Below are 27,801 nucleotides of genomic sequence, written 5' to 3' on the forward strand. Positions count from 1 at the left end.
TGGGGAGTGCGTGCCAAACGCTGTGGAATACGGCTGGCCCTGGCACGTGTCCTGAGGGATGTATGTGTCTTACATGCGCCTGGGGTTGGGAAAAGATGCCTGCCACCGTGTTCAGGCTGGAGCCCAGGTGAGAGACACATGCTAGTGGCAGGCGTCCTGGTACAGAGGGGGCGCAGGGCGAGACCAGCAGACCTCCATCCTCCTGTTCGAGTCTAACAAACTTTCACAAGAGTGATCACTAGCTTTTCCTATACTGATATTATTAAATTACTCTAACACGTTCCTAGACATTATCTTAGAGGTTGCAAAAAGGCAAAATGCAGCTCTTCCTTGAAGTATTTCAATGATAAAGCAGTTATATCTTTCTCCATGTATCTTCCTGTGGGGTGTGTGTGTGTGTGTGTGTGTTAGGAAACTGATCCAAATTTAGAGCCTTAATAAGGCAGCTGCCTGGTTCTGCTCCAGGAAAACAGATACAAAAATTTTAAAATAAATTTGCATCTTGCCTTAAATTGAAAAACTGGCTTGAAATCTACTTGGAAACTTCCTTTGCTCACTTGACTGTCAAAGGAAAGCAGTCGCTGCAGATCTGGACTGAGATGCCAGGAAGCATGCCCGGGTCCAAGCCCAGTGGCCCCGAGGTTCTAAGGCTGCTCCCACTCCTTGAGACGCTGAAGTCCACCTGGCTGAGTTCACAGTGTTCGTTTTTACTGCCTCTAAATCTTACTCAATCAAGTGCAAAGCCTTGGGCTAAAAATAATCCCTGGAAAGGAAAGAAGGAAGAATACAGGGTGGAGAGGGAAGACAGTGTGAGAATGGGACCTTTGGTTTAGGGTTGAGTCTTGCTGAATGACAGTAATTTTTTTGGCTTCCAAGAGACAAGAGCCATTCCCTACGACATCTTAAAGGAACTGGACAGCTACCATGTTAAGAAAGAGGCGGGAATCTTGGGGACAGTTTTCATGAGAAAACTGGACATAGCACCCCCTTGACACAAGGAAATTGTTGGTTCTCTCAAGCTAAGTCAGTGAGGGTGGAGGCGGGCCCCCTCCAGGCAGCACCTGTGACAGCTGCTATGGAGACAGTCATCTGCTAGGCTGTGCCTTCGGAACCAAGGAGAGGAGCTCGGGGGAATTCTTGGGCTTTTCTGACCTTGGAACATGTCATTTAAATGACTCTCCAAGTCACTGCACAACTATCCAAAACATTTAAGGTCTTGAAAGAGAGTCACATCTAGTTTCGATGCTTAAATTAGCCTGGAAAATACAGAGCCCCCCAGTCCAAAGATCAAAGAGAAATTAAATCCCAGCCCACAAGAAAGGATTTCAAGTTAATGGTTCAGGCATGGCCTTTCCTCCACTTTTGGAGACCAGATTCTCCTAAACATTTCTGAAGGTTAAGGCTTTTCACCTTAAAAAGATGCACTCTGGGCTGAAACAGGCTTGGGACCCAGGAAGGAAACCAGAGCATTGTTCTGGCTGCATCTGATACCCAACTGCAGATACCAGGTTCCTCCTCCAGTTGCTGAAAGGATCCTAAGAAAGATATGTGCCTAAAATCCCAAAGCCTTTTCCTTCTGGGCACTAACACCCTGTTGGCCAGTGGCCTCTCCTGATTTGTGTGTTGCTCACCAGATATGGGAGGGGTCCCCGTGAGGCGACTGAGCTGGTGACAAGCCAAGGAGAGATTCTGGGAAAGATGGTGCCCCCACAGGGTGGTTTTCACAGCGTTGTGTCGCAAAGGGCATAGTGATTAAAAAAAAAAAAAAAAAAAGCCCTCTGGAAAAGACTTGAATGACACCTGTCCTTTCAACATGAGTGTTCATGTCGGATGGGTGCGTTCTGCACCTAAGACACATCGCTTAGCACGGCGGGGTGGAGGGATGGATTCCCTTCCCAGGATTATTGTGCCAAGACAACGAAAAAATGCCGAGCACGGAGTCTGGCACAGAGTGAGTTTAAATAACAAATAGTAGTTCCTTTTCCTCTTTCCCCAAAAGTAGATTGGATCCCAGACAAGGTACAAGAGTCTTCGGAAAAGCCACGGTGTCGCTAGTGAATGAGTCCTAAGGTTTGTCATAGAAGTTGGTCTATTTACCCACAATCCTCACTTTCTTTCATAGCTTTTGACCCTTTCCGAGAGATATACAGAAAGGGGGCAGAAGTGAAGGGCATTCCTCACCCCCCTTAGAAAAACATTCATTGGCAAAAGGCAAGTCTCAGACCTCACCTGTGAAACCCCAAAGCTGCACGGCGGGGACACCTGCAGCGCGGAAGCCGGCTGGCTCACCCTGCTTTACACAGGCGGCAGGGGCGGGGATCCAGTACTCCACCCACGACCCTGGGAAGCCAAGTTTCTGCTCTGAGCCACCTTTTCGTTATGCCCTTAAATATATATTTCTTCTCCCTGATCAGGACTTGTCTCCTAGGGTTTTAAGTGACTTTGCAAAAACTTTTAATTTCTGAGAGGTACAAAGAAATGAAGGTCTGATCATGTCTTCCAGGGGGAAAGGGCGTGGAAAGCAGATTTTATGTAACTGCAATCTGATACCTTCTTTTTATGCGGGAGTTGGGAGGAGGAAGGAGAGAAGCCTTAGATACAAATTGTTTTGCCTTTCATAAAAAATACATCACATTGTAAAATGATTATAAATCCATAAAAAATGTTAAAAAAAAATCAGCGTCCTGGAGTCCAAGATTCAGAGTCTGTATTTTCCTGGATTAAGAATTTGATAATTCTTCCTATCAAACTGCCATATTTAACTGAGTTTCTTTTCTAAGACTTGTAGACATGGAAACGCTCTTTTAAACTCTTGCGCAATGTCTAAGCAGGACCTGTAATCCACATGCCAACGGCCCTCACGGGCCACTGAGGTGACATTCATGAAGAGGTACAGCCCCTGCTCTGAGCAGGCTTATGGGGAGAGTCTGGCCCTCAGAGAAGACACATCTCAAGGAGAGTGGGAGAAGGACAAAGATCTAACACGAAGCGAGAGGCATCAAACCGGGACCAAAAGCTGTGAGGCCGGGGCACCATCATCCCTGGGCCTGCTCTGGGGGGGCTGTCAGGTTGCAGGCGTGGCTGCTTCTGACCCCAGGTGACTCCTCAGTCAGGACATCAAAGCCCCGTCTCAGACCCTGGGCGCTGCAGACGGGGACAGACCCGGCTTCCAGCAGGCGGGCAGGCAGCCGCTGCAGTGTCTGAAGGCTGACCTAATTTTCTGTGCCCAGACTTTGTACCTTCTTTGCCCCTAAATAGACCATCACACCACCCTATGCTCCAGCCTGGGGCGAGGAGGCATCACTGAGGTAAAGCCTGTTTTAAGGCTCTCTGCCAGCAACAAACACGCATTCAATGATGACAGCAGTATGCCCCGATCCTGAATCCCCGCCAACCAGAAGGAAGCCACGCATCCACTGCTGAACTTTTACAATCTGCAACTCCGGGCACACAAGGCGTGTGTAATCCAGCTATAAATCTCATCGACAGCCCGCCCCACCCACTGGCCGCTGGCAGCTGGATTATAAATTGCACCCGGCACACAGCCATTCCATCAACCCTCTCTGTCTTAAATGCTTCTCAGTCCATCTCTCATCCTTTTTCTACCTCCATCCACCAGGCTACTTCCCTCCCTCCTCGCCTCCTTCCATCTCCTTGAGTCCTCAGAGACAGCAGCCAGGATAAGCACTAGCTTCTGGATTTTTCTTTCATTGCATCTAAGACAATCTGCTTAATGTTCAGACACACATGGGAGAAAAAAAAAGGCAAAATGTTTTTGCATTAGACCTTTTCAGAAGGCATGAAAAAATAAAAGTACAAACACAAATCTCTTGACAATTTTATGATTAAAACCAACAAATGGAAAACAGACAGTTCTGAGCGTGGCTAACATAATCAAGCATTCCATGCCAAGCCGCTCCGCCACCCCATTTCTCAGACCTATTTCTAGATGTACCAGATGTGTCTGCAGATAAAATTGCTTTTTGCACATCAAAGAGGCAGCCAGCGTTGAACCCGGGAGACAGAACCCCAGGTGAAAAGCCACTGGTTCACGGCACAGCGCATAAGGTTTCATGAAACACTCAAAAATCAGGTCCCCAAGAGACACTTGGTTCTGTGAACATGTGTATCATGTCAAAATGCTAAATGTGACTGTAAGAAAAATGACGTGAGCGTGTTTCATCCGGGCGTAGAAGGGGTGATTTTCTGGGAAGACACTGACTGAGACACCAAGCAGGGAGACAAATGGAAGACATTTAGTGTTTGCTTCATTCTTGCTCAGTGAGAACAAGGCATCTTGGGAAAAAGTCATCCTCTGAACGGTGGACAAGTCCCGGGGGGACAAGTTTGAGGTGGGGCTTAGCAGTTGGTTTACAGTTGAGAAAAACTTATTTTAGTCACTTGGCCAAAAACCATACAAAGGGAGGGAACTTAAAACCCGAGGCGACTCGGCTCTCCCTGCATTTTCTGCTGGAAGCGGGAATGAAAAGCCTGAAATTTTGGCTGCATCTCTGTTTGTGTAACAACCACAGCTGCTTCCCAAAATAGCTGCTGCTGCTGGCTGAAGGCAGGCAGGGCTTTTGCGGCTAACATTTCAGTATGTTCTGGCTAGTGCTTGATTGAGTTTCCCTGCCCTCACTTTTGGCGTGCGCTGGGTCGAAAAGGAGACAAGGAGTCTCCCCGGTGGGCACCTCAGCGGTGCCATCAGCTGCGTGGATGGATGTCCAAGTGAAGGCTCGGTGGCAGGGTATCTGCTGATGACTCAGAACATACTAACGACCCCTCTTCGGAGGGTGGGGGTGTGGCTGGTACTGAGCCCCAGTTCACAACCCCCTCTCCCCGCAGAGAGAGAAACGTACAGTGTTCCTTCTGTGTTTCTGCGGGACGGACTTGAACCTGGACTGCCGCTGTGGCATTTAACAGGGGGCCCTCCCCCGAAAGTAACAAAGAGAACCCTCGTCAAAACTACCCAATATGTTAAAAAAATACAAGTTATTTTCTCCTTTTGATTGCTATTTACTTGTGACAATATTTGTTAAAAATATTACTTCTGTCTTTGAGAAGAGATTCTCCCTTTTCATAGAATATGGAAAAATAAACTCTACCAAACGCACAGTTCATGCGCCCCCCCGCCCCGGCAACCGCCCTGATGCTCTGGGTTTCGCATCTCCCCGCATCGTCACCAGGGTCAGTGGGCTGCGTTTCCCGGCTGGCAAACGCTCTTCACTGCACCATCCGGAGGAAGCTGAGGTGGCAAAGCTCACATGACATTTTGAAGGGAGGGAATTAGGGAGTCGGGTGGTTTTATTTGCTAACAAAATGAAAGGTGACAGGGTGGTTTCAGGCCCTCCTAAAAAGCCGTGGGATGTCCCCTCATCTCCCCTGACCACTGACAGCACTGTGGATACTTGGCGGGTTATAAATGGGAGGGTAGGGAGCCATTAAGGTCAATTACCAGGGTCATTGCTAAGGAGGGCTCACCTGCCGCACCCAGGATCATCGCAGAACACTGAGCTGGATGAATGGGAGGAGACAAGGATACATAAAAACAGTAAAATGTTTATTTTCTTAGAAAAAAAAAGTGGGCGAGAGGGATTCAAAATGATTGTGATCACACTTCCGTCTGCATCTGAGCAAAACTGGTGTTGCAAGCTTGATCTTTGATTAAGAGAACCAGAAAATGAAACCACCCGCCGCTCGCTCCTACGTCACCTCCAGAAGTCATGTCACAACATGCTTTTTAATCGGTAATAGCGCCTCTACTTCTTCGTAGGAGAGCAACAAGGCTTGCCATAGCAACCATCCTATCTCCAAAGCGCAACACTGCCAGTGAGAAGCAAGGCTCTGAACGGCTCGGAGGGGGGAAGCAGGGAGGAGGGAGAGAGGGAAACAGGCGTGTGTCTTAGAAGCAGAACCAGTCTAGAATAGAAGTTGGATATCTGAGTTCACCTCTACCTCATCTTTTATAGAAAATAGGTTGCAGAGCATCTGAAAAACCAACAGCATCTTTAAGGTGAAATTGCAGAATTTCGCTGCAGACCTGGACACCGAGAGAAGTGAAAAGTTGCAACAAGTTTTAACTAGCAGCAACAAAGAAAGTTCGATACCAGTTTTTTTTGTTTGTTTTTAGCAATATTCCTTTGCGAGTTCATTAAGGAACACTGTGATTTAATGGGGCATACGATATGGAACGATCTTCTGTTGCTATATAGCGCTGTTCGCTGGAGAGAACCGACCTTTGCAAAGATTTCAACTGGGGTGTAACCTATTTACACAGTAGTAGCTCCCGGTTTGAGTGGTAGAATGGCGCTATGTGATATCCTCTTCTTCCGAACAGTAATCTCGACCCTTGAGGGGAAAAAAAAATAACAAGACATGAGTTACTTGCAATCAGTTTTCTCCCCAGATGAGTCTCCATGCTTCAGAGTCAGGCTCCATCAGTGAATACTGGGCACCAGGCAGGTGAGTCATAAACACGAGCAGGCTGATTTATAAACCGTGTAGACCTCAAGGCGTGGCTAAGTTTCACCAAGCTCCTAATAAGTCCTTACGCTGTATTGGTAAGAATTTATTTTATTCTCGGCACATAAAAGACTCAGCCTTTCACCGAGAAATTACCAAATGGCTGATCCATTCAGGAGACCAATTTTTCATGAACAGGGGAAACTGAAATGAACAATGAACAAGCCTCTTTCCGCTCACGATCCACAGCTACATCTCCATGCCTGGAATTGAACACTTTTACAGAGGAGGAGGGTATAACCTAGGGATGTCTTGTTTTAATCCAATCTAAGTTAAAACAGGGATTAAAAAAACAAACAAGGAGTCCCTGAATGTGAGTAACACACCTAGGACCACGCTTGGTACGTGTGGGATGCACAAGGAAGACAAAAATGCCTCCAATGCAGTCTCTGACAAAACAGGTTAATTGAAGGCTTGAGATCTGTGTCCAGTTGTTACTTTTGAAGAGATTCTGCCCTTTCTCTGGCATGAGGTTACAACTCTGCGAAGGCACGGTTATGCCTGGGATTTAAGCTCCACAGAGGACCCAGCTGGGCTGTCTTGGTTAGAGCACATGGCTCCTCGGTCTGGCATCCCTCATGGACGGCACAGGAGCAGAAGTCCCTGCGTAGATAAGGACTTTGGATAAAGTCACATATTAATCCTATTTGTAGCCTTTGACCTTTTTTTTTTTTTTTTTAAATACACACTACATGTTTCAATTTTGGGAGGAAATGTTCCTTTAAAAACAGAATTTTCTACAAGGACCTACTGTTATATAGCACAGGAAACTGTATTCAGTTTCTTGTAACAAGTTATAATAAAAAAGAATCTGAAAATATATGTATCTATATGTCTGTACATACATAACTGAATCGCTTTGCTGTACACCTGAAACTAACATTGTAAATCAACTACACTTCAATAAAAAAAAAAAATTAAAAGCCCAAGAATTTTCTAAATAACTGGGACTTATACTCCTTAAAGTATCTAAAACATGAAGCAAATAACTTTGCATAAAACTATTTCCCAAATGTATCAAGTGTGTCACAGTATCTGTATAGTGGAAGTCTCTCACATTCCCCTAATACTTTAGCATCATCGTAATGACTGATGGTACCCCCTGTCTGGGCGGTAATCCTGACTCTGTGACTTACTAGCTCGGGGGTCCTGATTAGGCTACCTCTCCGGGTCTCAGTTTCCCCATCTCTAAATAAAGGTAACAGCAGTACCCATCCCAGGTGGGTGCTGAAGATGGGACGAGTTAATAGTAGTGAAGTGATCAAATATGGCTTGGCACATAATTTCATGTCATACGTGTGTGCACACGTGTGCATGTGTGTTTGATAAATAAACCCTGCCACACAATGGAGGCTTCAGAGCCTGCGAAAGCAGGAGTGGGCTGCGTCCATGCTATCTGGCCCCAGATTGCTCGTTCTCTCTGAACGTGATTCACTAATTACAGGGTTTGGTTTCCTCCACTTTCATGTTGCCAACTCTTACTTCCTGCTACTTGCAGAGTGTCTGAGCCTGGTGTCATCTCATGGGTTTTTTGTTCTTTTTTTAATTGAACTATAGTCAGTTACAATGTGTCAACTTTGAGATTTGCAGGCAGTTTTTCTCCCTGCATAAATGTCTTCCTGGGCGGGGAAGCTGGGTGACCAGTGTTCCCAAGAAGAGAAGGTGCACTGGACCATCATCCCCCCGACCCCTGCCTGGTGACACTGCCCAAGCAGATGCCGTCCCTTGCCTTGGTCCAGACCACTCAGGCGACACTCCCTGAGCCATGTGATGGGGAGCTAGAGAGGAAGACCTCGTGGACCCTGACAGCAGGGAGTTTATTCTCCACTGTGGGCAACAGGACACAGAAACGTACCAGACAATGCTCTCCATGTAACCTCAACTCATGGGGCACAGAGAGGAGACCTGCAAATGGGCCCCGGGTGCCCAGCCAGAGGGGCGGGGTGGGGCTCGTGGACTTTTCATGGAGGTTTTGTTAGGAAAGGAAAGAAGACTTTTCCAGTTGCATGTGGACGCAGACACTGCTGTGGGACGCTGGGCATATCACCCGGCTTTGGTTCCCTGGGGATACTCGTGGTCTCTGTCTCATGGGGTTATGATCGGAATTAAATGGGAAAACTACCGTGTGTGGCAGATGGTCAATACGTAATGGCTACTTACTGCTATGAAACTCTGGCTTTATTCAGGCCCCAATAGGAGAATAGGGACCGCCTTCCTTGTGGCTGCAAAGCGAGTGGGAATGGTGGTCACAAACTGTTCCCTGCCAGGTGTCGACGAGCCCTTCCTGCCACCTCGGCCTTGCACCCCAGACAGGCCAGAACCCCACGTGCTTGAATGCAGCTTCTACGGCAGACAATTAAGTCCCTTCCCTTCTCATGAAGCCTCAACTCAAAGCAAAGGCCCAGCTGGCCGATGTGGGGTTCAGAGGGCTCCTCGTTCACAAGGAAGAACTTGGATACAATGACAGACACACTCACACACACAGGTGAACTGGGGTGCTCATTGCCAAAGCAGTGTCTACAGCTCCGTAAAGGACTTATAGGGGTAGGCGGCAGAAGGAGCGTTTCAGACCCTGCGTGTTTGCTGTCACCATAAGAAAGTGCACCCTTCTGAGGGGCAGAGAGGAACCAGGGCTATTATGGGATGATATGCAATCATGTGTGTGAAGCTTTTAAAAATTGTAAAGCACTATAGAATTTAAAGAATCTTTCATTCTATAAAAAAGTGCCCCCTTTCGAGGGACAGATCTCCGTACATCCTCAGTATAAACCCCAAACAGCAACTGCCATTCCCCAAGCCTTTGTTCCTCTGAAATGATCCTAGTCAGTATGAGAAGGGGCAAGAAAAATCACCATCAGCTGCTTAGCAGACACAGCTTCATCGCTTGCTTACACCAACCCTGCGAAGTAGGAGTCCTGCCTTGCTGCTTGCTGGCAAACCTCAGAGAAACCCAGCCCATAGGGCTGGTCCTTGCCTCTCTTGTTACAGTGGTGAGTTGACAAGTGAATTCAAATTCAAATCAGCTTCATGTTATTATCACCTGTCAGCAGCTCTAAGAACCAAATACTTTATGAACATTAAACTTGGAAATAAAAAACATGGCGAGTAAGAGCTCCCACAGGGCCGCCGTGGTTTTAAGGAAGGGGAGCCCGAGAGAACTGTTCCTGGAGCAGCAGCCGCGTCTTAGTGTCACCTGCACGCTGGCCCCGCTGGGCAAGAGGGGGACTTTGTCTTTGTACTGTGACTTCGCGTCTCATTTAAATTTTTAAAGAACTGTGCTAAAAAGAGAACCTTAAAACCTCCAGCTGTCGGAAGGCAGGAAGTGGGAGTGAGCTGGGTTTGGGAGAGACACAGCAATTCTCCTAGCTGAAGCGTGCCCTTTCCCCTTAAAGAACCACAGAATGGAAGTCTTTGTAAAGACGCTCTACGCCGTCAGAATTAGGGACCGCGAGACACAATTCCACCCTTGTGCAAGGGACACACTGAAGCCACAGAGAGCCGGTCCCCACGGGGCCCCCACAAGCTGGGGAAGTGGAAACTCACGATGATGCTGACAAGGACGAGCTGTTGGAAGGACCACAGGGGCATTTTGGTGCAGACTGAAAAAAAAAAACAAAAAACTCAAGGAGCTTTTGCTACCAGCATTTCCCTGACCACACCTCTACTGTGTGGTTTCCACGTCGTCTTCAATTGTCTGCATCATTTTCTTGTAAACCTGAAGTTTATGTCAACTCAGACAGTTCTCAGATTCTAGGGTAAGGATTTTTTTCTTTTTGTCTGTGTTTTGACATGTCTAGGCTCAGAATTAGAGCTATTAAGGGAAAGTGAAGGAAAGGACATTATCCTAATGTTAGCTTCCTCTAGTTTAAAGAGGACAGCTCAAAGACTGACTTCAAATAAAGGAATTATTCCTCCGAAGTGCCTATGGTACTTCTCCTCCTCAAGTTTAAGTAGGCAAATGGTCTAGGGCTGGCCATCCAGTTTCAGGTCGGAGTTTATCACAGAAGTCCTTAGGACGTCTCTGTAGACGTGTGTGCGTCTGGTCTAATGCGTGTACCTCAAGCATGTAGCAGTCCGTGTGAATTGAGTATTTCCCCGGTAGAGTAGACTAGAACAAGATGGGACTTTCCAAGAGGAAGCCGTGGGCTCCAGTTACCCCATCTGTAAAATGGGGACAATAAGACCTAACTTGCAGTGCTGTTGTGGGACTTAAAGAAAGTTAATACCCAGAAGTGTTTAGTGAAGTGCGGCACGTGGTGTGTACTTAATAAATGACAGCTTTTATGATGATGTTGAAAAATGAGATCAACAGATCCAACTGGTAACAAACTGCCCATGGGAGGACACTCACGGACATTCAGGCCCTCAGACAAGCCGACACCGTGGGGGTTTGTCCTGCCCCCCCACCCCCCACATCCATTTCTCCTCATTTTCTGGATCTCTGCTCAAATGTCACCTCACTGTCTTCTCTAGGCTCCCTATATACAAGAGCACTTTTTTTTTTTAAACTGGAAAAGCATTTACATTTCCTTTTTCTTTTTAACTGAAGTACAGTCAGTTACAATGTGTCAGTTCCTGGTGTACAGCAGTGTCCCAGCCATGCCTATACGTACATATATTGGCTTTCATATTCTGGTTCATTAAAGGCTACTACAAGATACTGAATATAGTTCCCTGTATTATACGGAAGAAATTTGTTCTTTACTTTTATATATGGTGGCTAACAAGAGCACTTCTCACTCTGCTTCATTTTTTAAAAACTACTTATCTTTACCTGCCATTATTAATATATTACTCCATTTCTTTATTGGCTGTCCTCCCCTCCGAACAGACGTGTCCAGTGGGCAGAAACTGCTTTATGCACAGTTGCATCCCCAGGACTTAGACCACTGCTGGCAGCATGCTAGATGCTCGTAAGTATTCATTGAATAAATGAAAGGAGGAACAATGTCTAAAGAGTTCTGAAATTTGGGAGTTGAAAGGGGACTTAGAGGTCTTCCTCCCTAACCTCCCAGCTAATGTAGAACAGACCTCCACTGACCACATTACAGGAATCTTCTCTGTTCGGCTGGAACACATCAGATACTTCTCCAAGCTGCCCTTGAAACTGTTCAACAGCTGAGTCCAAACCCTGTCTCTCTGTAACTCTGAGGGAATGGCACAGTGTGGGCCTTTGCAACCAGGGGACAGATCCTCCCTCATTCCATTACCTGTGAATAACGAGGTTTCCACCCAGGTCTCTGTTTTTGCACGTCTGTCAGGTTTCCCACGTTCTTTTTAAAATGGACCCATCAGAAAAATCACCAGCACAGAATCAGATATCCAAGTGACACTGTCTAAGATATGTAAATTAGGTATCTGACAAAGAGGATCACTAGAAATGAAAGATTCCAAGAGAATCTATGTGCTAACTCTTAACAATAATACAAAACAGAATGTAAAACTGAAATTCCATCAAAGCTCTGAAGAAGGAAGTAAACTCTCAGCCTCAAAGGCATAGAAAAAGATCACCAAGAAAATTAAAAAAAAGATGAACATATTTGATCATGTCAACTTTTCCACTTAAAAAAAGAGAATAAGACATAATAAAAAGGCAAACCTCAACGGGAAAGACACCAGCGGCACACAAGGTGAAAACGGCAGGCTAGGTGAGAGCCTCGTATCACTGAAGGGGATCTCGATGGGAGGGAAGGGCACAAAGTGGAAACTCACCGAGAACAAAATAAAGCCACTAAACACACAACCAGAAGAACGGTCTGCCTCAGCAATCAAACAGTACAAATGAAAGCAATCAGGTATTATTTAAAGGTAGCGATGCCCAATTCTTGGGCGCGTACAAAGGAAAGCAGCTCTTACACACCGCGGGCAATGCTGTAAAATAGTATGGCTGTTCTGGAAAGTCACGTGGTAACATGTATTCCAGGCCAGAAAAATGTTCATACCCTCAATACAGCAATCACAGAAGTCAATATCAATGACAAACCTCCAAATACATGTTTTAAAAAATATACTATCTTGTAGTAGCTTACGGCGATAAAGAATATGAAAACAAATATATGTATATTCATGTATGACTGAAGCATTGTGCTGTACACCAGAAACACCAGAAATTGACACAGCATTGTAAACTGACTAGACTTCATTAAAAAAATTCAATAGATATGTGCATTGGTTCCTTGGGGCTGGAGCAGGGAGTGGGCATCTTAATCAGGTGATGGAGATGTTCTAAAACTGAAGTGTGGTGATGGGTCATGCAGTTTGGTAAATTTACTAAAAATCATCGAATGGTACATATAAAATGAGTTAATTTTATGGCATGTAAACTATACCTTCATAAAGTTCTTAAAAGGATATGTTCAAATATTTTCATTGCAGCATTTTTATTAGGCGTGAAAAAAATCAATCTAAGATCCCAAAGGAAAAAATGGTTAAAACATAGAAAAAACAAACAAAACAACAGGACCAGTCATCCACTGTGTCCCAACCTGGCAGGTCCTGAAATACCACTGCCTTTGCACACATATCGTCCCCCCGCCCCTCCTGCCCAGCCTTCTCTTAGTGGCTACTTAGTCCTACAGCCTTGTTCCAACATCAGACCTTCAAGTGAAAGGTCTGGGGAGAATTGGTCTCTTCTCTCAGTGGTCCTTCCATCCCACCACCGTGTCTTACAGTAATTTTAACCCAAATGTTTGCTTCCCTTACTCTAGGGGGCAGAAGATGCCTCTCACTCATCTTTGTCTTTTTGACACTTAATGGAATCCTTGTGTGGCCCTCATCACAATGGTTACGGTACTTAGGTATGTGGAAGGAGGCAGTGGTCTGTGTGTGAGTGTGTGTGGCGGAGTTGGGGTGGGGATGGAAGCTGTTGAATGACATTATATTGGAAGTGTCCTGGGACTTTAATAGGTGAAGCCAGTCATCAATAACTTGCAGATCTTGTTGGAAAAAGCAGCCATCTTTAACAATACAGCTGATAAAGAATATGTTTTGAACAAAAAGTACAGAAGGTTCCCAGGTTGAACAAAAGTATAGACACATGGTCCCCGACTTACGATGGTTCCACTTTCAACTTCATGAAATGCAAAAGTGATGTGCACTCAGTAGGAACTGTGCTCTGAATTTTGATCTCTTCCTGGCTAGCACAGTGTAGTTCGAGTCTCTCTGGTGACGATGGGCCAGGCAGTGAGCTGCAGCTCCAGCCAGCCACGTGACCGGGACAGTACGCAAGCGATACTGACAACCATGCTGCACCCAGACCCCCCGTCTGCTTTTCACTTTCAGTACAGTATTCAGTAAATCACATGAGATATTCAACACTTTATTATAAAATGGGCCTTGTGTTAGATGATTTTGGCCAACTGGAGGCGAATGGAAGTATTCTGAGCACGTTTAAGGTAGGCTATGATGTTCAGTAGGTCAGGTGTATTAAATGCATTTTCGACCTCTGATACTTTCAGTTTGAAATGGGATTATGGGAATGTAACCCCCTTGTGAATCGAGGAAGCTCTATATCCGCAGAGGCTGGAGCACAGCCTGGAAGTTAGGGGAGGCGCAGCAGGGCTGCAAGGAGGGGGAACAAAAGTTGATATCAGAATTCCACTGTCCATTACCCATCATTTTTATTTATATAAATAACACCTACGCAAACTGCACATGGAATCAAGTCTCATTCTCTTTCCATTCCATTCAGCCAGGCGTCTTAACTCCAATCATTCACTCTCATCACCAAGTTCTGATTAAAGAACTTCACGGGCACTGCGATGGGGCCAGATAACTAAATAGCCCAGTCAAGATTCTCAGCTTTGGAGAAAACAAAGTAAAGTTCTGTAATGAAGGCTCATTACAGAAGTTTGTTTTGATGAGGCTTATCTCTGTCTAGAAGCCTGTGCTGCTACAGTCGTGGTGAAGCATGCTGACGACTCACCAGCGGAGAATTCCTCCCCTTCTCCTGAGCCTGTCTGAATGACAAGCTCTGTATGTTTCTGGTCTGTGCGTTTTCATTTCCCTACTTCCTGTTACACGATTCATCTTCCTCCCGGCTCTTGCTAACTGTGGGTTTACTGAGTCTCAGTTTCTTCACTGAGTTATGCCTCTTCCACAGCCTTCTACCCTGCATTGCGCTGGCTTTCTGGGCACCAAAGAACATCCTGATTAATGAAACACGATTGCCCCCACTGTATCATGTTGCAGATATTAAATGGGCCATCTTGTTTCTCTGCCCACCTAATGCCTTTCCCCTCCAGACTTTCCCTCCACGGATCCTCATCCAGAGGCAACTGCAGTTCTAGGACACTTAAGCTCTGTCCTTGAACCGGGAATATGGGCAGGAGAGCCGCATTCCATGGCTTGGGCATCTGCAAACAACCAGGCAGAATCCAGAACAATCATGATGAGGAGGGGGCGAGAAATGGGTGCAAAAATGAAATGAAGGACCGTGGAGGGGCTGTGGTTTAATCCTCCTCCTGTTGGGCTGTGGGCCAGAAGCAGGCGCCCTCCACCCCTTCCTCGGGGCTGCAAGTGTCAGAGCCTTTTCAATCAGGGAGTGTTTCAGCAGCATTTTCATTTACAGTCCAACAACAATTTATAACAAGTTTTCCAAAGAAAAGCAAAAATAATTAGCTGTGCTGTTCAAGTCTCCTCCCCCGGCTTATTCCATTAGAAAAATCAATCGAGGCATTAATGGCCGTGTCTGTTTCTAATGAGCTTTATTCTAATTAGACTCGCACGTTATTATTTCAGTTGGAAAAAGGTCTCGACTGTAATGAGCAGTAGGAGTGTGACAGCCTGTTTCTTTGACCGTATAAAGGAGTGAACACCCCGATAACAACCGCGGGGACAAGAATCCTAGTGTACTGGCCTTTTCATTTCCAAGACAGGATGTATTAACCAAACAGCTTTAAAACCCCATGAAGTGTTTATTATACCTGAATCCTCGTTCTACTGACAAAGGGAAGGATGTTTCAGAAGCTTTAAGGGACCCATTTCTCAAGCTTTGTCTGATGCTAACACTCAGATGACTTCAAAGATGCTCGTTTCCCCACAAGGAGGCGAGCAGGAGGACAGAGAAGAGCAGGGACGCAGAAGGTGGGGTGCCCGTGTCCTGCAGCAGGAATTGGCTACTTCCTCTGGGAAGAGTCAAACAGTAAATAGCTTAGGCTCTGTATCCAAAGGGTCCCTGTTGCAACTCAACTCTGGCTATAAGTGTGAAGGCAGCCACAGATGGTTAAAGAGTGAGCGTGATCGGGTTCCAATAAAGCTTTATTTGTGGAAGCTGAAATTGGAATTCGCATACTTTTTCACATGTCAGAAGACATTACTCTGCCTTTTGTTTTCCCCAACCATTTAAGAACCATTCTTGTCTGGCAGGCACTGGGCTGGAGTTTCTGTGACCCACTCCGGTCCCAGAAAATAGAATCACCATCAGTGGGTTCAGAGGCTAACACAGGAAGAGGGTCAAATCCTTGACAAAGAGCTCAAACAGCAGAGGTAATTTCCATCTTGAGAGAGATTTCTCTCAAATGGGGCCAGAGTTCTTCTCCAAAAGGTCACTTTATAAAATTGTTTTTATTTTATGAACAAGAAAACCATCAATCAAAATAAAAATAAAATTTAAAAAAATTTTCTTACAAGCCTGTCTTTTTAACAGATCAGAAAGTTTTCAAGTTTCATTTAAATTTTTGTCCATATGTATGTCACTGTTATATAGTTTCAATCCTCCAATAGGCACATTTTTTTTTCACTTAACATTATCTTATAAAAATTTCCCTGTTGTACCTGATTCCTTAGAATGATAAGGAGATACCATCAATTTTGTGGAATTCTTTGCAGAAGATTTCCAGGTCATTTGATGGACTTAATTCAAAGCGATGTCTTAATCTGTTCTCAGGAGTAAGAGTTAAGACTTAAATACCACCCCTTCACTGCCACTTTATTTCCATCATTCAGGCATAAGAACTAGTAAGATTTTGGAACACTTGCTTCTGGCCGCCACTCTACCATCCCTGTCCCATGTCCCTTCCCCCATCCCCACGTGCAACAATGGTCATGGTTTGGTATGTCTCCTTCCAGCTCATTTTTGATACTTTAATCTTCATATCATATTCATCCTATACCAAAAACACTATATACTATGTGTATACGAATGTTTACACATATAATGGCTATAAACACATGCCATTTGTAAATATATCAAGACAGACCATACTAATATGTACTTTCACGTGTGTTTGTCTGTGTCTCTGTGTGTTTTGTGCCTGGCATACAGCTGGTGCTTAATAAATGTATGTTGAATGTTCATCTATAAACAATACATGGTATTTTACAATTTGTATAGTGTCATACAGTTTTCATCATTCTGCTTATTCCACTATTTCTTTAATAATATGATTTGAGATCTATAATTGTGGCTATATATATATATATATATATATATATCTGAATTATGTAACTGCTGCATAATATTGTACTGTAGGAATATATAGGACTTTATTCATTCCTCTAGTGGTAGGCACTTAAATTGCTTCTAGTTTTTTTTTTTGCTATGGAACATAGTATGCTTTAGTGAACTTTATAGTATAAATGTAAGGGAATTTCAAAGATACAGACTCATAAGTTTAATTGATGGTTTTTATTGGTTTGTGTTCGTAATACCTCTTTATATATTCTGGCTACAGACCCTTTTGATGTTTTAAGTACTACAAATATATTCCAAACTAGTTTACCTAGAAGCTCTGCACCTGGGACTTGTGAGACTCATACAGATGGATGCTGACCCACGATGCTCGCCTGGCTTCCTGTGTCTATTTAACATTTTTTAAGAACCCAGAAGGGAAGCAGGATAGGATTCAACATCTCCAAATCTCCAACAACCAATGTTGAGAATATGAGTTTAAAGTATTGGATACTCCTCTTTTGACTCTATTTAGAAAAATAGGGCTGAAATGAGGGCAATCTACAAGTGTCTGTTCCAAGAATGATGCTTTCTCTAGGAGTTCTCAACAGAAGGGCTCGTTTCTGGGTCTAGAGAACACATTCCAGTTATACTTCCTAAAAGAATCAAAGAGGTCAGGCTTACCGTGTTAGTGCTTTTGTTAGAGAGCTCCTTTTTGTGACTCTTTGTTGTTATTACAAGCATGTAAAGACTGGTATTAATAAACACTTGTAAAAGCAGGTTTTAAGAATCTCACAAGAATTAAAAAAGAATGAACCCTCCCAACAGGAAAAAGATACACAGGGATCCAGCTGTACCCAGGCCAGTGGCTCCCCGGCTTGTTCTGTAACCACAGATCAAAAACTGGGACAGGCTATTTACTGGCTCTAGAAATGTTCATGCGAATCTAACTCCTTAACGTGTTTGTACCACACAGGAGGGGGCGCGGCTCAGCACGCTGGGGAACCTCTTCCTCTGGCGCTCTGCCTTCGCGGTGACGTCCATCCACACACAGGAAGGCACCTGCTCCAGCAAGACTCAAGGGGACAAGTTCTGCACTTTCAGTCTCCGTCGTAGCCTGCCTCCAAACCCTTCCTCTACAGACGCCCTATATGATACGGACACAGGCACCTTCGACCAAAATAAAAGCTGCCAAGCACAGAGCATGAACAGTACACCAAATACTCTGCTAGAGAGTCTGGGTGAATTTTCTTTAATTTCCCAGACAAGTCAATATTATTATCCCCCTCCCCCTTCTCCTGGTGAGGAAACCAAGGATCAGAAAGGCGAGACGGGTCACGCAGCTGCCCCCAGAGCCGGTCCTGTCCCTCTGGTTTCTCGGCACCGTGTTTACTGGTACGTGCGTGCGAGGCTGCCTTTTGTTCAGAGCCTCTCGTCTCACACCGAGCTCTCTGCTTTGGGAGCCTCAGGCCACACCTCCTTCCTTTGTGTGCTTGCGCCCAGGGTCTTATCTGCACCATCCACCCGTTCAACAAGTTAATTAAGCCTCTGTTCTGTCCCAGGCCCTGTGCTGGGTTCTGGGGAAACAAAGATGGAGACCCAACTTTTATTCTTAGGAAACTGCCTGTGTATTCTGCAAGTCCTTTTAGAGCTTCTGAAGTAATAAAGCGGTAGTTACAGAGGCTGGCACCCCCTGTCCCCGTGTGCTCCCTGCAGGGTTAAAACCAGGCCCCTGGCTGCCAAACGCAGAGTGGAAAGGCCCTGGGGAAGAAGGGAAACAGCCAGCTCAGGATGAAGATGTGAAGAAGCCGAATGAGAGCAAGTCAAGAAAGCAGCTCAAGGCGGCGCCGCGGTCGCTCCGCTCGGAGGGGCACTGGGCTGCCTCCCTGCTGCGTGCTGCCCAGCCTCCTGGCGCTGCTGCGTCCACAGCGTGGAACACCAACACGGACCGTGGCTGCTGAGTCCGGCTTCGCTGCATTCATAGAAATGGCATGGGTTGCTTTTTTCTTTTTTGCATTCATGTACGCCACTGTGCTGGAACCTGAACCCTTCTCCTCTGCTCCTTCCCAAGGAGGCGGCACAGTCTCAAGAATGCTCTGAAAACCGAGCCCTCCAGGAAAGAAAAGTGAGAGACTGGGTGTGTGACTGCACTTCTATTTGGCTGCCGCCTGCTTTATTTTCTTTGGTCGCATCACTTAGGACTCGCAGCTCCACGGGGATGCCGGGGAACGCTAGGGTCCTCAAAGCCCAGGGTGTGCACGCCCCTTGCCAGTGGTTCCTGCACAATGTTATCACCGTGACTGTGAAGAGGCACCTGCACAGAGCTAGGCAGCAGGCAGAGACTCAAGCCAGGGCTGAGTCCCCGCCTTACCCTGGTGATTACCGCTTTAATTTGGTGGACAAATGAGGACAGGTGTGCACAGGAGCGAGCGAAGGTGAGGCAGGGAAAGGAAGGGTTTGGGTACTAGCAAAGCAAGGCCACACCATGTCTCCCACGGAGCAAACAACCGTTTAATGCGATGCTATTTGCAGTCCAGCCCACTTCCAAAATATACGTGCCGGTGAGAGCGTCCCTCTGCCAGTGCTGAAGGCCTCAGTTGTTACTGAACGTGACAAGCGGGGTGGGGGGGACACACTACAACGCTCTCTGTACAAGTGGGGCAGGCCAGGTGACATTCGTCAGGGTTTGATGCAACAGTCCCATGTTTCTCGTGGGCACTGAGAAGGGCGCGAAACACAGGACCCAACAAAGCTTAAGATGCCTTTCATGAGGAAAACTAACAAGAAGCAAACGGCACTGTACTGATGTTAGGTAGTTTAGACAGAAACGAGCACTGGGCTGGGGGAGAGGGAAGGGAAAGGATCAGCCCAGAAAGTGGCAGTGTGTCTGCATCCAGGAAAAGGGACTCCAGACATTTTTACTTTCTCTAAATGAGGGCCAGTTAAGGAAGCCAGTTAACATCAAGGTGCGGCAGCTGCTTGTGGGAGGGGGACCTGGTATAACCTGACCCAGTGAACCTGCCCAAAGGGGGTGGGCGGGCCAGAGCGCAGGGAACCTGAGCTGTCAATCAGTCAGTCAGTCACAAAACCAGGATATAAAAACGGGAAGAACAAAGGAACGGCGCCATTTTCCCCTCTCTTGGACTGGCCCGCGCCCAATTCTCGGGAGTGTAGCATGTTTCACCATTTTTTTACTTCACTAATAAAAATCTTGCTTATGTCACAGTTTCTGTCTCTCGTCAAAAATTCCTTTTTTTCGGGTGACTAAGAACCAAGGTAATTCTTACTTTCCTTTTCCCGGGAACACTGAGACAGTCTCATTTCACAGTCAGCGTTCCCTCTGAGGGCGAAAGACGCCTTGGCTGTCGGCGGCTCTTAAACCTTCAGTAAAGCAAAATATAAATCCCTGGGTCTGCCTGGAAAAGGTACTATGAATGCAGATACTTAAAAATGTATTTCCTTTTTCTGTTTCTTACAGGTAAACTCAAATGTACAGCAGAAAGCAAGTCTTAAAACTGGTCGTGATCTGTGTCTGGTACTGTGTTCAGAACCCCCTCCTCGGGGCCAGGAGGTTTCCCAGCCTAGGTCTCTCCTTTCTTCTCTAAGTGCAGCAGAAGAAGTTTGGAGTTTAAAGTTACTACCTTGCTCTGCAGTAAACTGTCATTTTCTTTAAGGTGCAAAATTAGGCAAATGTCACCACTTCACACGAGGGTGAGGAGCCCGTGAACTGTCAGGCACAATGGCTCTCGATCGATCGTAATGGAGTAACGGTGAGGCATCCGGGTGAGAAATGACGAGGAAAAACTAAATGAGGCACTCCCATCGTTTCACAGGGTTTTTACTCTCCAAAAGGAAAAGCAAAAGTAAATCAAAGATTTTGAAGTGTCTTTTGAACTCTTCCTGCTCTCCTGACAAAACAGCTCCTGTGGTCACCCGCAGGTGCAGCTCAGTGGCCTTCTACATAGACGCCAGCCTAGTGAAACGTGGCCACATGTCCCAGAGTGTCCCACCTGCCTGGTTCCTGGACCTCAAGTTTCAACTGGAAACACTTCGATGCTGGAGGACCTGAAATTCGCTTTTAAAATTGAGCTCCTCAAGGCAAGGGGCTGTGTCCTACTTATTTTGTATCCCCTATTTCCTACCTGGTTTTCTGTTCTGAGTCCCAGCATCATGTCTGGTACTCAGAAGTGCTGAATAACTTTTAATGCATTTTTGCTACTTGCTTTTCTTTGCCACGATTAACTTCCTAGACAAACCACAGGTCCAGGTGTGGTGCAGAAGTAAACCACCGCTCGGCATCAGGACCGTTTCTGAATTAGAGGGAGGTGCGCACATTAAGCCTCACTGTAAGAATGGTCCCAGTTTCCTTATACCAACGGTACTCCCACATCTTGTGAGAGACAGAGCAGAGAGTGCTTTGGTGTGGACAGGACAGTTCAAAGGTAAATCGAAAGATGCCCTACAGACATTCAGTAAATACAAAGGATGAATCCAGGAGGGGCAGGTTTAAATCTCTCCAGAGTCACTCAGTTTTGCTTCTTATCAATTTAAGGAAGGAAAAAAAAAAAAAAAAGGAATTCCTGGATATTTCTGGGAAAGAGTAAATCTCAAAACTCAAGGCCTCTCAAAATGACTCCAAGTTTCAGCATGATGCTCTGAGTTTTCTTTTTAAAATCAACCCTATAAAACCTAAAGAATAGATCTGAATTGCATTTATGGTTGACTACATGCTAGTTGGACCAAAGAAATATTTAGCAATGGTAAAAAGTCAGGAAGGTAGTAAGAATCCAACTTCTAATTCTGGTTATACAAACTACGGTGAAGACCATATTCAACCACAAACGTATTATCCGGAAGGGACACTCTAACATTGGGAGGCTGGATGTTGAGATGACACACAGGATGGCATATTCACAATATTCAGAAGGACAGGCTTTAGGTACGGGAGGAGAAACAGGCAAGTTTGGCTCAGAGAAGATAGAAAATTCCCTTAGAAATCTGTAACTGGGTACACGTCATAGATTACATAACGGCTCTTTTTTGAAAATAAATGTATTTAATACTGGGAACACTGTTTATGTTGTATCTACAAATCCTCAAAGCCAATAAATGATCAAGTTATAAACCTTGTTTCTGTTGTGGTCAACACATCATAGTTTGTACCCTGGATGCAAAGTAAGAAGGGATGTCGCGTTTCAGGTGGGAACAATATATTTCAGTTTTGAGTAAAAAGAAGTAGAACTTAAACTGTGGAAACACACCAGACAGGGATTAGATAAGAGCATCTTCAACGCCTGGCCAGGGTTTGTAAGTGTCGTTTAAAAAGGTAACTCACAATTCAGGCTTCAATTTCTACAGACCACCTCTGACTACTAAGCAGATATTTCTGTTGCCAAAAAGTTAGTGGAAGAGAAATAATCCAAACTAACAGAGAGAAAGCCCTTCATCATTACAGTGAGAATAAAATACTTCTTTTACGCCTCTCTTTACTGAAAACAAAGTGTTATCGACAAGTTGAACAGCTTTTGAACCAGTATGTGAAACTTGGTGATTATTCCTAAATGACCTTTTCAGTCTGAAAAGTCATGCATAAGGTAAAATTTCACTAAAAGTAAACCACCACCACCCCCACACACATACTCAACTGAGTATTTAACCATAGCCAGGGAACACTGCAGATTAAGCTATTATTTTAATTTTAATTCATTACCCATCTCTGTTTTTCATATTGGTAACATATGCTGGTCTTTTAATGGTGTGTTAGAAGACTACACAATGATTCTTTTGGTCAGAGGGGGGTCTGCTGCTAAAAATTGGATGAACTTAAGACCTCCTTCACTGTCTCCCACTGACTGAAGAAACACTCAAAAGGGCCACAAAAAATGAAAAATAAACAAAAATTAAAATGGAAACCATTTCGAAGGTAAAACTGACCTACGATACTTAACCATGGCTGAGATATGTTCTGAATGTAGAATTCTAGTCTTCAGAGTAAGATTTTCAAATGATAATACTAAGATTGATAACTTTAGCGTTTAAAATTCACCCCCTGCAGTGAATAATTTAAATTCTATATGCACGTAAGCCTTTATTTATTACCATATTCCATACATCATTCTGTTGATTCGTATATGGCGCTCTGAGATCCTAAGCATGGGTTCAGTTTCCACACAGATCAACTTTGTATCTGTCTAGACAAAATCCACACATTCTGAGAGAAGCAACTGGGGGACCGCTTTGGAGTCAGACAGACGTGGGCTGGAATTCTAACTCCACCGCTGGGCAAAGCTGCAAACCAGGTAAATTACTCACGCACTCTGAGTCTCAGTTTCCTTGTCTGTAAAATACAGAGATCACCTGTCTCACAGCCACTTCTCTGAGGTAGGTACCGATTGCAACATGTCCGCGACGTTTGTAAAGGACTCAGCGGCGCTGGGCGGGGGGCAGGCAGGTACTGGAGACCATCTTGCTTGCAGTCTGAGGTCAGAGCGGGGCATCGGGGTCGACAACACACAGTGATGCAACATTCTGTCTCTACGCAAAGGCTCTTACTAGTCTCTACCTGACTTTCCAAGCTTTAATTAATGATCAGCGGCAGCCCAGATCCTGGGAAGCTCTGTTATACATTAAACATTCTCAGAGCCTCAGTTTTTGGAGCAGGGTGGGGGACTTTGGTTTTAACTCTCTAGCCATCCCCTTGCAAGAACAGCTTTGCAACGTACAAACCAGAATATCGTCACCCTAACTCATGAGGCAATATTTCCCTCAAACACTTAGTTCTTTTACCTCTTACCTTTTCGATTTTTTCATCCAGCATTCTGAAGAATTCCTGTTGGCTTTCAGAGATGTGCATGCTGAAAAACAAAGAATAGTTAAATACATATTTCCATGTTTAAGAAAACCTAGCTCCTTCAAACGAAAACTGCTGGGTCCCTCAACTTTGGGGCAGCCATTTATTTCTTGCAGACTTTTGCACTTAAGTATCATATTGAGGATAAATGTCATTATGAGTAATCCTACAAATGTGTTTCCTAATAGCCTGTCAGTTCCTATGATTTAAGGAACACAATTTCCTTTCAAAGTACTCAAGTTATTTTTAGTGGTGTTACTGGGAGGTGTGTGCCAAATTTTTTCTTCAGATACGTATTTGTCATTAAAACAAACAGTATAGGCAAGCAGCATACAGCCTATTTCAACCCTGGGTGTAACCACAACAAGAAAATATATCCTAATTATTATACTGAAATGTGTGTTTCACAAAGGCTGTCAGTGTCAGCACGGTGTCCAGCCGACTGCACAGGCGTGGGCTGGCCGCAAACGAGAGGGAACTTGACGTTGTCCCTGAACATCTTCTGTCCCGGGGACAGCAAAGGCATCTCTTTGGAACTGAAATTCCACTGGAACGTGGGAGTCAGTGAGGAGGCATGTCTGAGGAGCCCTCGCCCTGTGTGATTGCTTGTCCTTGGCAATTTACCGGCATACTTAGTGAGACACACGTGGTTGGTGGGGACAAACTTAGAAGGGAAGGACAGCAGAGAAGATTCACAGACGGGAAGGAAAGGGGCCTGGCAGCAACATGATCTTAACGAGAGTAGTTTCCACCCAGTGAACAGCCGTGGGTGTCCAAGGGGGTTCGGGATGCTGGGGGAAGAGACACTCGGCACTGTTTCTTCCCTTACTGTTAGTTACTACCCCTGGTTTAGTAGTGGGGGTCGGGGGAGGGGTGGCTCTGGACCAGCTTCTTCCCTTCCCGCCGAGGGACGGTGAGCAGCCCACCTGACATCCCCTCCGCACACCTCATCCTTTTGGGGCCACAGAGAGTGACACAAGTGACCCGAAGCCCTTCAGGCCTCCCAGGACAGGTAATGAGGCTCCAAAGAGGTTTTCCCCAGTGCGTAAAAGCTAGGTTTCAAAGCTGGGAGCACACAGCCATCAGTGTGGAGATCAAGGAGAAGCAATGAGAAGACCTGGTAGCCTTCACTGCTGGAAGGCACCACGGACATCATGTAATTTACGTACACGTCCTGTTGCAGAAACAGGCCCTCTCACTGCAGGCTGGAAAGGCAGGGCGGAACCCGGGATGGTGAGAGTAAACAGCCTCCTCGTGCTCTGTCTGGACAGAAAAGCCGCTTTGCAAAGCTGAGCTCTTCCAGATTCCTCAGGGTTTGACTTCTTTTAGTGCCAAAACGTTTTTTATTCGAGCCACTTTGGATGCAAGTCTTCTAAACTGTGCACTCAATTTAATAGACGATGTATCTCAACTTTCATTTCATGGCGAGGGGCAACTCCCCTGATCTTAAGTCTTAACCCTCCTCTGTAATACTGGGATAGTCCGGGAGCCTCGACGGTCGGTGGAGCGGCTCCTCTTTAAGCAAAAGCTGAAACGGCCTTGAGTTCCAGGCTTCCGTTCTCTGGCTGCCTTTTGAGCTTCTTCTCCTGTCAGAGGAGGTAACAGTCCTGTTTCCTCCTTCTTGCCAGTTGCTGCTTGGGCTTCATGTTTGGCAACAGCACAGCCAAGCTTGTTAGAGTTTTGCCTAAAGTTCATGTGAACAGGCTGTGAGGGAGAGCCTGGGGGATTTCTTGTGAGTGGGAAACACAAATATTCTGGTACCCACTGTGGCTGCCTAGACACTTTTTGGGGCACCTGCCATGTTCTTAGCCAAGCTCTCAGCAGATGAAGGTGCTGGACAGCTCTGGGCCCCAGAGAGAAAAGGCATGAAGATACTGATCGATCGATCAGTAGATTGATCTGTCTGTCTATCTATCTGTCTGTCTATCTATCTAAACATAACCATATATATTAGTTTCCCTAGGAAATCCCAAGGGACGTCATAAAAGTGGCATTTTTAGGATCTGATGTTCATGGTGGAACCTTTTTTGGTTAGAGATTTTAGCATATATTGCCTTGCATATAACAGGAGGGTAGTACATATTTAATTAATAGACCAAGTGGTCTCTATTTAAATCCGTGGGACTCACGACTCCTCACAGAGGCAGCACAGCTTTCTAGCATAGATGGGGTGCAGGCCTGAGATTCCTCATTTATAAAACTGCTAGGCTGGTCTCTGAGGTCCTTTACGGCAGTAACGTTCTGTGATTGTTACTAACTTCCGTTAGCTCCTTTACTCAAACATCACAACATGAAAACAGGGGTGTTTGGCTGATACTCATACGTATGCACATCAGATGGACAAGAGGGGAAATCTTAAGTGAATGTGACCCTGCAAGTGTGTCTCCATCCCTCCCTGTGGTGGAGAGCGCACAGGCTCAGGGACCTGTCTCAGGAGTTTCAGACCCAAAGTGAAGGACCTCAGGATGCCCATACGGTAAAAACTTGAGTGGATTCAGTTTTGTGTAGTCTAGCTGCATACTTTCTAATCATTAAAAAAAGAAAAAGATATCCCTTGATGGAAGCAAACTGAACGAAAGCCACCTAATCCAGGATTAACTAGACAAGACAGCGTATTTTCAACCCCGTCTGAATCTTGAAGGAAGTATTCGCCTTGCTCTGGGGTAGAGGGTACAGGGTCAGGCAGGAACCTTACATTTTCATTTTCACACGTGCCTTTGAGAAACAATCCTAACCAAACGTCAGCAAGCTGCCTTCGGTCCGCTGTGTCTCTACCATCGTGCCCACGGACGGAGAAAGGCTGCCTCCTTTTCCTTCATCCAGGAGCCCTAGCACACCGCTGCCTGCTTCTGCCTCACTTCAGAACCGGCTGGGACGAGCCACTCAGCAGACCGGCTGCCTGTCTTGCCTCCCTGAAACACAGCACGTGGGCTGTGACAGAGAAGGCAGAATGGAGGGGGCTGATTTATTACCAAGTCCCGATGCACCAAATGAGCTTTTTCAGGCAAAGCCTGCGGTCCCTGGAAGCGCGGCAGGCGGACACCCACACGAGAGCCTCGTGGTCTGTGCGTCGTCTTAGGGCTGGTGTGACCCGAGGGCACGAGGCTTACCCTGCTGTTCTCCACGCCTTCCTTTCAACGGGGGCAGAGGCAGGATGCTCACTCTGATGAAGTGAATTGCCCACTGTCGACCGACTCCCGCCCGGAGAAACACGATGCCGTCTTCTCACGTGGAAACTCGTATCAACACAGCGGCGCTGACGGTGGCGCTGACCCTCCAGAGCGCACAGCGCACCGTGGGGAGCGGTCCGTGAGTAACAGCTTGACTCTCAGATCGCCTCTGACGGACTGTGTGATGGCGGTGAGTGCGGAGCGGAGGAGGGAGAGCACAATGGTCTCCCATATTCCCTCAGGATACCACCAAGGGCTGACTGGGTTGCTTCTGATTTAGTTGATAAAGTATGAATCCTTGAATGCTAAGACTAATTAGATCTAAAAATCTTTTATAAAAGCCTGTATGTTGGTACTTGATTTAACTCATAAAACTTCAGTCATTCCTCTTTCTCTCTAATAACTAAAATTCCACCTTGGAAAACACAATGCTCCCCCTGGAACATTTCTCTCTCTCTTTTTTCAATTGAAGTGTAGCTGGTTTACAGTATTATATTAGTTTTCAGGTGTGCAACACAGTGACTCAAAATTTTTATCGATTATACTCCATTTATGGCCCTGGAACATTTCTCATGGCTCTCAGCTGGTCCTGGCAAAGCTCTTATGAGTTAACCCTGCCATCAAAGGTTCTTTTTCCTACAACTTCTCAGCTTCATGAGACCAAGGATGACAACGCTATGGAATCTCAATGCAAGTAATCAAATGAACCAAAGGTGGACAAATGAGCTCTAGAGCGGAAAGATACATGGTTTCCACGTTTAGTCACTTAAAAAAATAAGCTTCCAAATAAAAATCTAAGCCACAGAAGTATGGGAAGACAAGGTCCTAATTCCCTAGTACTTCACCTACAAAAATGAAACTCAGTTACC

The 27,801-nt window shown here is 45.7% G+C and overlaps 1 protein-coding gene across 3 annotated transcripts in view; it reads right to left on the bottom strand.

Moving 5' to 3' along the window:
* Nucleotides 1-5,015: 5,015 nt before the first annotated feature.
* Nucleotides 5,016-27,801, bottom strand: part of C21H1orf21 (chromosome 21 C1orf21 homolog) — a 206,712-nt gene continuing 183,926 nt past the window's right edge. For 2 of the 3 annotated variants that reach the window (XM_032463542.1, XM_032463544.1), the window contains 2 exons: nucleotides 23,706-23,766; nucleotides 5,016-6,348 (listed from right to left, as the gene is read on the bottom strand). In XM_032463542.1, coding sequence (XP_032319433.1) covers nucleotides 6,270-6,348; nucleotides 23,706-23,766 — 140 coding nt within the window. In that variant the 3' untranslated portion in view covers nucleotides 5,016-6,269. Of the gene's footprint in view, nucleotides 6,349-17,048; nucleotides 23,390-23,705; nucleotides 23,767-27,801 lie in introns of those variants that run through there. The other variant, XM_032463543.1, reaches the window with a different exon arrangement.

The sequence above is a fragment of the Camelus ferus genome, chromosome 21 (assembly GCF_009834535.1).
Source record: "Camelus ferus isolate YT-003-E chromosome 21, BCGSAC_Cfer_1.0, whole genome shotgun sequence".
NCBI classification, from domain to species: Eukaryota; Metazoa; Chordata; class Mammalia; order Artiodactyla; family Camelidae; genus Camelus; species Camelus ferus.